The 13,724-nt window shown below is 48.3% G+C and overlaps 1 protein-coding gene across 3 annotated transcripts in view; it reads right to left on the bottom strand.

Moving 5' to 3' along the window:
- RGS12 (regulator of G protein signaling 12) overlaps positions 1-2,258 on the bottom strand; it is an 81,006-nt gene extending 78,748 nt beyond the window's left edge. Inside the window, exon 1 of one of the 3 annotated variants that reach the window (XM_081876200.1) lies at positions 300-2,258. In XM_081876200.1, the coding sequence (XP_081732326.1) occupies positions 300-2,144 (1,845 nt within the window). In that variant the 5' untranslated portion in view covers positions 2,145-2,258. The remainder of the gene's footprint in view (positions 1-299) is intronic. The other 2 variants (XM_081876199.1, XM_081876198.1) reach the window with 2 other exon arrangements.
- Between the last annotated feature and the right edge of the window lie 11,466 nt (positions 2,259-13,724).

The following is a 13,724-nucleotide window of genomic DNA, read 5'->3' as shown; positions in this document are numbered from 1 at the left end:
ACAGTACTACAAAGAAATTAAAGAACAGACTTATTATGTCTAATTTTCCATGGGTGACACTAAAAATTCTTTGCTGCTCATAAATCACATTCCAATCCTCCACCCTACAGATGCAGTGCAATATTATTATTCAACATTCCTATTATCTGTAAGTACAATTTCTTTTGCATGGTACTGATAATAATTACAGACAAGGGGGAAAGAACAGAAGACAGCAGCCCCTTTATTATATTCCCCCCATTCTCTAACAGCACTGCTTTCAAAGCATTTTCTAACAAATGTTACATGAACATTCTTACCTTTTTATCTTCTTTGGCCTTTCTGACATTGTGTTGAGAGTCAAATGTGTTTTGTATATGAAACCCTTTTTTAGTCAATTCATTATTTTGAGACATTAGATGAGGCTGCCCAAAGCTGCCATTAACTCTGTATCTGTCAGCAGGAATCTTATTCATGGGAGGAGGAAGAGTACCACAGTTGACACTTGACCAACCGTCTGTAGAATCTGTGTATGACTCTTGGTCACTTACACATCCATGTTGCCAATCTTTTAATACATGAACCGGCAACCATCTTTGATTGGAAATGTTCACAGAATTTTTCTTGCATGATGTAACTGAGCTTTGGGGAGGAACTAGTGGAACTTCAGTGCGAGCTGAAGGAGCTAAGAATTTACTTACATTTTGAGATTTATCATTCTGAAACATTGCTTCTAATGCAGAGTTTCCTTCTTGTTCATGACCAAATGCCCAATGGGAAATAGCCTGACTTCTACCTACTGCACTGTCTTGTGCACTATTAAGAACATGTTTACTTGAGTTAGCTCCTAGTTCAACTACCAAAACTCTATTACTTTTCTCTTCTTGGTTAAAATTTCCAATACCACTATCACTATTACTGCTCATACTGTTATTCTGTTGACCATCTGCATCTCCATCAAGAAAGGCCCTTGCCCGAACTCCCTCAATCAATTCTCCCATATCCCTGTACAAAACGGAGACAAACTGAAGAACTGGGAGAGATGACACTGGAAATTCTAGGCAGCCATTAGTGTCGGGATCTGCTGTGCATTCCAATCCAAAACGTCGTGCAATGCCCTGGTGAATTTTATGGTGAAAAAGCTCTGGATCCACCATAAACACATGGCATGAGGTCCTCAAAACTGCTTCATCTTCCTGAGCCAAACTTCCATCATCAATGGTTTGCATGGTAACTAACCCAAAGAATCTTCTGTCATCAGGGCATACAGCACTAAATGCCAGCTTCTCTGCAGGATATTCTGCAATCACACCAGATTTATTACTGCAGAGTTGAATAGAGTCATGCATAATCTTCATTATAACCAAAGAATGGATTTTTTGTTCTGCTCGAAGACGTCGCATACATCCACGAATAGCCTGCAAACTATCATATTCCAGATTTGAACTTGAAGATGGAAGTTCAATTGATCCTAGGTAGCCTACAACCATTGCTACATTTAAAATACTTGCATCTAATCCAAAATATTCCTGGTTTTCCACTCCAATTCTGAAAATGGAATCGTCATTCAAGGCTTTGGGCAGTTCCTCATTACAGGGAATATCTCGGTTGTTATTTTCAGGTCCTACTTCTAATTTAACAGGAGCAGTTTCATGGACCAGCATTTGCTTTCTGGTCGTCGTCTGCAGATTACCAGCAGAAATGTTAGGATTTTCAAAGATCATGTTGAAAATTCCACCAGATTGCATTTCTTCTACAACCTTCTCTGCTCTGTTTATACCCAATCCTTTGGAATCGGGCTTTGGCTTCAGCCACCCCTTCCCATCACAAAACCCAACTTCTTCATCGCTTGAGCAAGAGTCTGCGTGGCCAACCCCTTCAGCAATGACCATGTGCAAAACCCCAGAGCACTTGCCTATTAGCTTCACCACATCTTCATGGGATGCCTTTTTCACATTGATTTCATTTATAGCAAATATTTTGTCTCCTGCTTTAAGTCCCACATAATCAGCAGGGCTACCTTTTAAAACGCAACTAAGAACACAGGGAGCCTGACCAGAGAGGGTAAATCCATATCCAGCTCTTCCTCTAGCAACTTCAACACTTCTTATGCTGGGACCATGCATACGCATCCGGCGTTTCACTTTCTCTCCTGGTCTGTACATGCTGGTATTTCTTGGAAAAGAAAGTCTGTGCAATGCAGTGTTAATGTTTCCTGGGATACAGGCAAGGGATTTTCATGTCTTTATCCAGTGAATCCTACAGAGGGGGAAAATACTGTTTAAATATATCTGCTATTCCCACTTTTGTTGTTGTTGTTCAGATACGTGGTAGTAATATAAGGAGGCTGACCCAGGTACAAACTCTCCTAACCAAAAGAAGCACCTAGCACAAACTCTACTATTTATTAGTGACACATCTACTACTTCCCCAAGTACCTAACATCTGCCAAGTTCACTCTCAGCAAGAAGCCCATGGAACTGCTGGCTTTCTTCTGTTCATTTTGCTCCATATCTAGTCCCACAGTGTTAATTGTGACAGTTCCTAAAAGACCAGATCCTTCTATTATGATATTCACTTTTGTAAAGGCAGATACAAGGAACTTAAAGCATGTAATATAAAACAATCCTTCCAAGAAATTGCATTGAGCCTCACTACTGAAAGCCTTAACTTTAAAAGTCACATTTTTCTAGTACTGTACAGTGCTGGCTTGTTAGCACACAGTAGAGCTTACAGGACCAGAAATACCGTACCGCAGACTCAGATTTCACACCTTTTCACACTTCCTAATTCATCCATTTGCTGACATTTTTATTGTGATCATGGATCCGTTGTTCAAAGCCTCAAAATTCTAATCATCTTGTCCCCCATTTTATTCTGTAACAGTGGCTGCAATCTTTCATTCTTGGAAAGAAGTTCCATTAGGCTCAATGGAACTGCATGTCAAGCAAGCATGGAGCAATTTAGTTACATTCAAACTAACATATGGAGGACACTTCTACTCTTTCCATGTGTACTACTTGGTTAAAGAGATGTTGGTGAAACCACGCTTGGGATGGGACAGGAGCAGGGGCGCCGACTTATAAAAAATATTGGGGGGGCCCATACCGGGGTCCTGCCCCGGGAAGTTTTCTAAATTTTAGATGAAAATTAGTGAGTTTTAAAGTTTTTTAAAAGTATTTTAGAGTCATATGATCAACATTAGAACCCCGAAAACTCGACTCTCTATAACTCCACACTCCGGGAAACTCGACAAGCCTGAAACACTTTTTGGCTTTGAAAAAAGAAACAAAACATAAACACGCACGGTATTTTCGTAAAAAGCTAATTTAATTTACAGTAACAATTATGCTTATAGACTATTACAGAGCAGTGAATATATAGCTCTGAAAAGACTGAAATGATATTTAAATAAATCCTAAACTATCATTAAAAGAATAAAACATAAAATATTGCTGTCGCACAGTAATAGCACTTTGATTAATAAGTGAAATAGCTAATTTAAGCTTACTTTGAATAAGGCTGAGGGTTCATTAAATAAAAATAATATCTCAAAGTTAATGCTTTAATACAGTTAATAAAGTTAATACAGTATGCCTAATACTGTATGTAAATACTGTAATACTGTATGTAAATAACGGGCTTTAATTGGGTCTTACACCCTAAAAATATTTAAGTATTTGAAAATAACAATTACAGTACTATAGTGATATAGAAATACAGTACTAAACTAGTACTAATATTTCGAAACTGAAAATTTAACATTCTGTATGTATTTAATTCTCTATTTTATAAAGATTTTTAATATCTGACAGTGAGTTTGGAGTAGCCCAATGCAAAAATCCTGAGGATCCATGTGGATCCATGCTTTGTAACCACGTGTCAGAGCCACCCTGGGTCCCAGCTCACAAGAGACCAAAGTCCAGTCCAAGCTATATACAAAAGGTTTTATTGAAGATCATTGTCGTCATTACATCCAAACTCCGTGGCTCCGCATCTGTTACCCTTAGATGTTAGAAGTCCCCTCTGAGTCCGTCCCTCCCCTGCACCAATTTAAGAGGCTTGTACTGCTCCACCTTTTCCTCTCTTTCCTTTTCCGCAGGGTCTTCCTGCCCCCCTGTCTTCCCTCTTTCCGGGACTCCCCAGAGGCTGAGTCTTCTCCCGCCTGCTCCCCCCTCCTTCGTGCTTTGGCACCAGGCTCCTCCTCAGAGCTCTCCTCATTTCCGCGCGCCTCTATATTTGAACTTGGCGCGCGTACGTTGCCTCTGACCTTCCTTTCTACAGTTACGCTGCTCTCGGTACTACACTCCTCCCTTTCAGGCAGGACGTCTTGCTCCGAACTCCTCCCCCTTCCTCCCTCCTGTCCTGCTCTTTCTGACACACTGGCAACTCCCCCCCCTCTACTCCGTTCCGACGGGGGAGCTGGTCCCGCTTTGCCACTCCCACTGGGGATTCCCTCTTCGTTCCCCTCTCTCTGACTGATTCCCTCTCTATTGCCCCTTGGCCTGACCAGGGGGGCTCCCTTCTGGGAATCCTCTGATTCGCTAGACGGACTTTGGGACAACCTCGGCTCGTTGTCGTCCTCTTCCTCCTCGCCCTCGCTCTCTGTCTCCTCTCTCCCTAAAACCCTGACATCCATCCCCCCCTCGAAGCCCCCCCTTCCCCCCATCGGGTGCAGGTTGTGGAAGCTGCCGCTCTTCGGAGGCGGACGCAGGATACAGATTCTGCACCTCCATCTCCTCTGTTTGCAGTTCGTTGTACGAGTGTTCGAATTCGGGTTCTTGACCCAAGGTGTTCTCTTCTCCCTCCTCCATTGGTACCTGGTCCGGTGCTGCCTGCCAAGGTCCCGTCAGCCATTTCCTGCGCCAGTCCTCCTCTGGTTGCTCGTCCCACCAATAAGAGGGTTCTGTGTCCACCCCCGAACACGATCCCCTGGGCGAGTTGGAGTCCGGCGACCTTTCTTCAGCTGAAGAAAAGCCGTGGAAAGTGCTGCCTGAACATGTGGGCGTAAAGAGCCAGTCATCAAAGTACTCGGCTGGCATGGGTCTATGAGGGAAAAGGGCATGGAACTCGTCTTTTAAAAGAGGTTCGTCTAAGGCGTAGCCCGGCACCCAACCATTGGCACTGACTGGGGCACCCTCTCTGACTAGAAAATATTCTACTCCCTCTTGCCCCCATCTCGAGTCCAGGATCTCTGTGACCTCGTTGAGTGGTTCGGCCCTAGGCGCCCTCTCCCTCTCCTGTGACTTAGTGTGTTGTTGCGTGACTGTGTCAGACTCCTGAAACCTGTGCGGTGCCTTGTAGGGAGTGAGCACCGATCTATGAAAGACCGGGTGCACTCTGGAACCTTCGGGGAGGGCTAGTCGAAAGGCTACAGGGTTGATTTTAGCCTCCACCTGGTACGGCCCTAACTGCCTGTGCCCCAGCTTCTTCTTGGCCAACGACTTGGCTGGCATCGCTTGGGCCGCTAACCACACCCAGTCCCCCACCTGGATCTCCTCTCCCTCTCTCCTGTTTTTGTCAGCCTGCACCTTATATGCTTGCTTGGCCAGCTCTAAATGTCTCCGCAACTCTTCGTGCACCTCCTGCAGCTCCGCTGCAAACTGGTCGGCTCCTTGCGGCACCCCCTCTCCCGGTGCCACGAACCCCGGGAAGGTTCTGGGGTGACGACCATTGTTCGCGAAAAACGGCGTCACCCCCGTGGACGCGTGCTTCGTGTTGTTATAGGCAAACTCTGCCATCGGCAGGTAGTCCACCCAAACTGCTGGTCGCTGGTTGGCGTAACATCTCAGGTACTGCTGCATGATCGCGTTGACCCTCTCAGCTTGGCCGTTGGTTTGTGGGTGTCTCGCCGACGTGAGGTTGATCTTGACGTTCAGGATACCTAAAAGCTTCTGCCAAAAATTGGAAACAAACTGGCGCCCCCTGTCGGACAGGATGGACTGCGGCAGCCCATGCACCTTGAACACGTGATCGATGAAGAGTTTGGCAGTCTGTTCCGCCGTCGCCACCTTTGCGCATGGAATGAAGTGCGCCATCTTGGTGAACAGGTCCACAACCACCAGTACCGCCGTCTTCCCCCTGGAGCTGGGCAGGTCAGTAACGAAGTCCAGAGCTACCCTCTCCCACGGTTGCTGTGGCGTTTCCAGCGGTTCCAACAGCCCCGCTGGCTTCTGGTGTACTGGCTTGAACCTCTGACAAGTGTCACACCTGGCGACGTAATCCGCTACCTCTCCACGCATCCGGGGCCACCAAAAGTCTCTTGCCACCAGTTCTATTGTCTTCTCCTTACCGAAGTGGCCCGCACTGGGGGCGTCGTGCAACTGCTGCAGAACCTTTGCGCGAAGCTCGTCGCTTGGCACGTAGAGGGCACCTTTGCGAGTTAGCAGCCCGTCGCGTAGTTGGAACTCTTCGCCACTCTGCACACCTCTGCGCAATTCCTCCATCTTGGACTGTGCGAACTGATCCACTTGCAACGCGCGTCGCACCGCGTCCAGATCTACTGTGGCGGCAGCGCACGACCACGCCTGCGGTGCGAAAATGTGCTTGGCTGCTACAGGCGCCGCTTCATCGAGATATTGCGGTTTCCTGGATAGCGCATCGGCTATAACGTTGGAATCTCCTGGGACGTACTCTATCCGAAAGTCGAAATCCGCGAAGAATTCCGCCCAGCGCATGTGCCTCTGGCTTTGGAGCTTCGCCGTGCGCCAATACTCTAGGTTCTTGTGATCCGTGCGGACCTGTACTGCGTGCTTGGCTCCTATGAGGAAGTGTCGCCACGCTTTGAAAGCTGCGTGAATGGCTAACAGCTCCCTGTCCCATATGGTGTAGTTTTGCTCCGCTTTGCTGAGCTTTCTGGAGTAAAAGGCACCGGGTCTCCAGTTTCCATGTGGATCTTCTTGCAGGAGTACGGCTCCAACCGCTCTGTCTGACGCGTCGGTCTCTAGTCGTATGGGCTTGCCTGGATTCACGTGCAGCAGCTGCTCCTCGGAGGCGAAAAGGCTTTTAAGCTTCTGAAAAGAGCGCTCCGCCTGTTCCGTCCACACGAACCTCTTTTTCTTGGAACTGAGAGTGTCCGTGATCGCTGCCGTCTCCTTTGCAAAACCTCTGATGAATTTGCGGTAGAAGTTGGCGAAGCCGATGAATCTTTGGACTTCCTTCCGATTGCGAGGGCTCTTCCAGTCCAACACCGCGCGGACCTTGGCGCTGTCCATGGCCAGCCCCTTGTCGGACAGCTTGTAGCCTAGGAAATCCACGTCCGTCACATCAAACTGGCACTTCTCTAACTTGGCGTAGAGCTTGTTCTCCCGTAGTCTCTGCAGGACTTCCTTTACGTCCTTCTCATGGGCCTCCTCCGTTTCCGAAAAGATCAGGATGTCGTCGAGGAAACACACGCATTTCTTGTAGAGAAGTCCCGCTAGCACGTGATGCATAAATGCTTGGAAGACGTGAGATCCATTTTGGAGACCAAATGGCATAACTTTGTATTCGTACGTGCCCAGAGGCGTGAACATGGCCGTCTTCCACTCATCGCCCTCCCGGATGCGTATGAGGTTATACGCTCCACGCAGATCCAATTTGGTGAAGATCTTCCCCTTCCTTACGGTTGCCAGGAGATCATCTATCTTGGGCATGGGGAAGGCCTTGGGTTTGGTCTTACTGTTTATGAATCGATAGTCCACAATGAGTCTTTTCTGGGGCGTGTCTTTCTTCTTTACAAAGAAAACAGGACTGCCCCCCACCGCTTTCGATTCTCGGATGAATCCGCGCTTCAAATTGTGCTCTATGAACTCCCTGAGTTCTTGCATCTCGTCCTCAGACATGGAATACAGCTTTGCAGTCGGCAACTGCGCCCCTGGCACCAGGTCGATGGCACAATCATAAGGCCTGTGGGGCGGCAACTGGTCAGCTTCCTTCTCGCAGAAAACCTCCAGGAACCCCTCGTACTTGCGGGGTACTGCCTGCACCATGCCAAGTTGCAACTGCTGCTCAGCTCCCTCCTCCTGGCTGGACTGGATGCAATGTTGAGCACAGTACGATGAGCAAAAGGTGATCTGCCGTTGGTACCACGCTACAGCAGGACTGTGTCTCTCCAGCCAACTCATGCCTAATACTATAGGCGTGTCTGAAAGGCGGGTGACATTGAAGCTGATGACTTCTCGATGATTTCCAATCCTCATCACCATGGGAGGCGTCTGTTGCACAACTTGTCCTCCTAGCAATTTCCTGCCATCCACCGTGACTACGTTCAGAGGTGTTGTCGCTGGCAGAAGCGCTATGCGATGCTGCTTGACAAAGTGCATCCCCACAAAATCTGCGGTGCTCCCAGAATCAATCGTGATGGGGACTTCCAGGGTGGTTCCATTCGGCAACTGAAGTGTTGCAGTGAGCTGCACCGCTGGCTTGGGTGGTAAAGGGTCTGTGCGTTGCAAAAGCGCTGGGGACTGCTCTACAGATTCGCCTGGCTGAGCCCCAGCAGCTCTGCTTCCAGCCAGGCACTGTCGTTTCCCTGAGGTTGCTCTGCTTGCATCATTTCTGCTGCAACAGTTGCTAAAGCTGCAGTGTGTTTCTGCAGCCTCTGGGGACACTCTTTCGCCATGTGCTGTGCACTGTCGCAAATGTAACACTTCCTGGTCCCTCTAGGAGGCTTTGCCTTCACTGCACCGGAAGCTGGGGCTCTGGCTGTTGCTTGAGCCTTAGCACCACCAAGTTCCATGGGCTCCTCCCCCTGCCTTCCCAGTGGCGAAGGATGTGACTGACTGAACTCCCTGGGGATGAAAGAAGACGTCCTCGCTGGTGGACGCACCTGACGTTCTTCCTCAGTGTGCCAAGGACGTCCCTCGTGCCGTATCCCAATCGCCAAAGCCCTCTGCACAAGCTCCTCCAGGGTCTGGGGTCTGTCTCCCCTGGCAAGTTCATCCTTAATGGGACCGCTGAGCCCCTCCCAGAACAAATCCCTCACAGGTGCACAATCCTTCTCCCAGCTTAGCGCAGTCAGTAAAGCAAAAAATCTAGAATGGTACTGACGCACAGTGGCTTTGCCTTGCCGCAATCCAAAAATTTCCCTGCGTGCAAGATCCACATCTACAGTAGACTGGAAGCAGGCATCCATCGCTTTAATGAATTCATCTGCATCGCGGCGGGCAGGGCCATCTTCACGCCACAAATTGCGCAACCAGTCTCTGGCCGGCCCATGCAAGTGAGAAACAATAAACCCCACTTTCTCCTCCTCATCTTTAAAGTCATGATGAAGCAAGTGCAATGCATACAAAACGTCTGCTCTGAAACTGGGGTAGTGCTTCAGGTTCCCATCGAAGTGGGTGACTAGGCTGCCCCCCCTCCGTCCAAGTCCAATCCCCTCTGATCTGGACCCTGGGAACCCTTCCCTGCTTGCACGTTCCCACCTTGTTTGCAGGTCCTGGCAGCGCTTCTCCATTTCGTCATGCTTCTTCTGAGACGCAAGGACTGCAGCAGTGAGTTCGGAAACTGTAGTTCGCAGCGCTGTCAACTGCTCCTCCGCAGTCATGGCTGTCACCGTTCGTGAGCTTTGCAAAAAAAAAATTTTGCGTTCTTTGGAGGGGACTTTCTGTCAGAGCCACCCTGGGTCCCAGCTCACAAGAGACCAAAGTCCAGTCCAAGCTATATACAAAAGGTTTTATTGAAGATCATTGTCGTCATTACATCCAAACTCCGTGGCTCCGCATCTGTTACCCTTAGATGTTAGAAGTCCCCTCTGAGTCCGTCCCTCCCCTGCACCAATTTAAGAGGCTTGTACTGCTCCACCTTTTCCTCTCTTTCCTTTTCCGCAGGGTCTTCCTGCCCCCCTGTCTTCCCTCTTTCCGGGACTCCCCAGAGGCTGAGTCTTCTCCCGCCTGCTCCCCCCTCCTTCGTGCTTTGGCACCAGGCTCCTCCTCAGAGCTCTCCTCATTTCCGCGCGCCTCTATATTTGAACTTGGTGCGCGTACGTTGCCTCTGACCTTCCTTTCTACAGTTACGCTGCTCTCGGTACTACACTCCTCCCTTTCAGGCAGGACGTCTTGCTCCGAACTCCTCCCCCTTCCTCCCTCCTGTCCTGCTCTTTCTGACACACTGGCAACTCCCCCCCCTCTACTCCGTTCCGACGGGGGAGCTGGTCCCGCTTTGCCACTCCCACTGGGGATTCCCTCTTCGTTCCCCTCTCTCTGACTGATTCCCTCTCTATTGCCCCTTGGCCTGACCAGGGGGGCTCCCTTCTGGGAATCCTCTGATTCGCTAGACGGACTTTGGGACAACCTCGGCTCGTTGTCGTCCTCTTCCTCCTCGCCCTCGCTCTCTGTCTCCTCTCTCCCTAAAACCCTGACACCACGTTTTGCACCACTGTGACCCTAGGCAACAGTGGGTGCGTGATTTTTTTGGTGCAAGATGTAGCCATGGACATGCTATGTGATCTGATGGTGAATTTGGGGTGACCCAATGCAAAAATCCTGAGGATCCATGTGGATCCGTGCTTTCTAACCACGTTTTTGCACCACTGTGACCCTAGGCAACAGTGGGTGCGTGATTTTTTTGGTGCAAGATGTAGCCATTGACATGCTATGTGATCTGATGGTGAATTTGGGGTGACCCAGTGCAAAGATCCTGTGGATCCATGCTTTGTAACCACGTTTTTGCACCATTGCAGCTCCAGGCAACAGTGGGTGTGTGATTTTTTTGGTACAGACTGTAGCCATGGACATGTAATGTGATCTGATGGTGAATTTGGGGTGACCCAATGCAAAAATCCTGAGGATCCATGTGGATCCGTGCTTTGTCACCACGTTTTAAATGGGGAGGGAAGGAAAAACACAGAAGGGACAAGAAGCACAAGAGGGGTGTGCGGAGAAGCAGCTGGCTAAGAATGCAGGGAAGGAGTTTAACGGGGTGGGGGGGAGGAAAGGAAGGCAAAAGTCCCGGTCCCCCCAAGCCAGCCCTCTCTCTCTCTCTCCCACCTGCGAGTCCCTAGAGCACGGAGAGGAGGAGGTGGTGGGCTGGAGCCGGCACGCAGTGTGACTATGAAAGAATTAGAAGGAAGGACTCGATCCTTTCCTTAACCCTCTGCTTGCCAGGAGGGCAGGGGATTCCCTGCTCTTTGTTGAGTTTGAGCAAATGCAGCAACAGAAGCGGGTGGGCAGTAAGACCCTGAGGCAGAATGCAGGAAAGCAGCAGCTTCCGCCTTCCCTCCGCCCGACCGCCCGATCTTATTTTTGCCTGATTTTTGCCCCTGCGCTCCGGAGTCAGCTCCAGGGACCACACATTCGCTCAATAACACGCACAGACATTTCCCCTTACTTTTTAGGAGAAAAAATCTGCATGTTATAGAGCGAAATTTACGGTAATAATTTTCTTAAATTATTGGGGGGGCTGAGCCCCCCCAAACGAATTTTTGAGGGGGCTCGGGCCCCCTCAGGCCCCATGGAGTCGGCGCCTATGGACAGGAGTCCCTCCCCTTTCTTTTCTCTGTCTCAGACTAAATCTTCAGCAATTCCTGAAGTCTCCTGGGTTCAGTGTGGGTTCCTTGCAGCTCACACAGAGCTCTGTCCTCCAACTGAAGGTTATAGCCAGGGACCTGGGGAATTAGCCAGGAGTCTGCTGCCTGAAACAGTTGCCTTACACCACCTAAAGGTAGGACCAGCTTTGACAGCTTGGTTCCTGCCTGGGTGAACTAACCCTTCTGGCACACCTCTTCCCCTTAGCAACTTACATGACCAATCCCTCTGCTTCTCCACAGCCTGGGACCTCAGTATCTAATGGCTCACCCCTTCCCATGGGTACCTCTCTGGGCCTGGTATCATCAGCAGAGGGCTTCTCTGCATACTCCCTCAAACTGAGATGAGGCAGTTAAAAGAGAGAGGGCCTTCTCAGCACTGGTTCCTTGCTTGTAGAATGCTCTCCCTAGAAAGGCTCACCTACATCCTATTTTAATAATATTTTGGTGCCAGGCAAGATCATTTCTATTATAACATGCCTTCTAATCTGACCCTTTTAACTCCTCTAATATCAAATAGTAATTTTATGCAATGTTTGTTTGCTGCTGGATTCTCTGTTGTTGTTTTTTTATTCGGATGGTTTTAATGGTGTTGTTTAGAAATGCATTTTGAAATTTATGGTTTGTTTGTTTTGTACTATGCTGTATGTCACTCAGAAATGAAATGAAAAAATGGAACATGTTGGCTTGACTGTAATATGCTGCCCACGGTGACTTCTTCACATTGCTCAATGGTGGAAGTTGATCCATATCTACAACACCCTTTTTCAAAATGTGGCCAGAGAACTGTACACCATATTCTAAACATGGGTACACCCAAAGATTGATACAGTGACATTGTGGTACTTCATCCCTTTCCTAACACCAACTTTATATTTTATTAATGGAGCTGTGTTAGGGGGGAAAGACCTCCCAATGTGGCTAATATGAAAATGTAAATACTTAACATCAAATAAAGTGCCACAATTTAAAATAGAAGTTAGAAAAATCTAAGTCCAATCAAGCAATCCCTAAAAAACAATTAAATTATTTAAACACAATTAAAAACCCAACAGTTATAATCCAACATCAGATACCGTAATTAACTTAAAAATAATGTGAGATACTATTTCATGGTATCATAGAATCACAGAATTGTTGAGTTGGAGGGGACCCTGAGGATCATCTAATCCAACCCCTACAATACAGGAATATGCAGCTGTCCCATACAGAGATCAAACCTGTAACACGGGCATTATCAGCACCATGCTCCAACAAAATATCAGGGGTTTTTTAAGTGTTTGCACTTATGTAGCCAAAACATTACCGCAATAGTATCAAACAAGCTAGAGTTAGTCCTAAGGTCTGCAACAGACTGGAAAAGGGGAGCATGGAGGAAGAGACATATAAGAGCCTGGATAGCTCAGGTGGTTAGTCATGGTGCTGATAACACCAAGGTTACAGGTTCAATCCCTGTATGGACCAGCTGCATATTCCTGCATTGCAGGGGGTTGGACTAGATGATCCTCAGGGTCCCTTCCAAACTCTACAGTTCTATGATTCTAAGATGTAAAGGAAAACTATATGTAAAGAATATATTCTTAATGCCCCCAGGACAGAAGTGAGGTATCAGAAATGTTAATTTCGCTGCAATGGGGCACATTGGGAAGGGCCTGCGAGCCTGTCTATTTAAACAGATCTTACAGGTATATCAAAGAGCAGGGTTGCAAATACCGATCTCAAGGCCCAAGCAGGTTCATGGGGGTGCAGGTGGTCCTTGAAATCACTTTACTTCAAACCATTTACTGTACAACTTTAGAAGTTAGTAGCAGCACCCAGAAGCATACAGGCAACCACTGGTACAATACTGGTGTACCATGTTCTGACCACCTGATGAGTCTCTAGATAGTTGCACAACCCTGTGTTAGTTGAAATTTCAAAACTGCCTATTAAAGGCAGACCATATGCAGTGCATTTTTGAGTCCTTCCAACTTCATTACAGAGACATATGACTGGTATCCTTCTTCGAAAGCATGTCTTGCCATTTAAAAAATGTACCTCCTATCATTAGCCAATATCCCCTTTCCATTTTCACACCTTTAGGTGAAGCGAACTTTGTTATCCCAGCAAAGCTCTCCTTGGCATAGATCCGCACCTGTCCATCCCACCTAGTTCAGAGTGCAGTGGCGTAGCGTGGGGGGTGCAGGGGGGCCCGGCCGCACCGGGCGCAACATCTGGGGGTTAGGGTTAGGGGGGCGCAAAT

The sequence above is a fragment of the Podarcis erhardii genome (assembly GCF_964252035.2).
Source record: "Podarcis erhardii genome assembly, chromosome: 9".
Taxonomy (NCBI): domain Eukaryota; kingdom Metazoa; phylum Chordata; class Lepidosauria; order Squamata; family Lacertidae; genus Podarcis; species Podarcis erhardii.
Note: the sequence above shows the minus strand (reverse complement) of the source record. Positions and strands in the feature narration are given on the sequence as shown.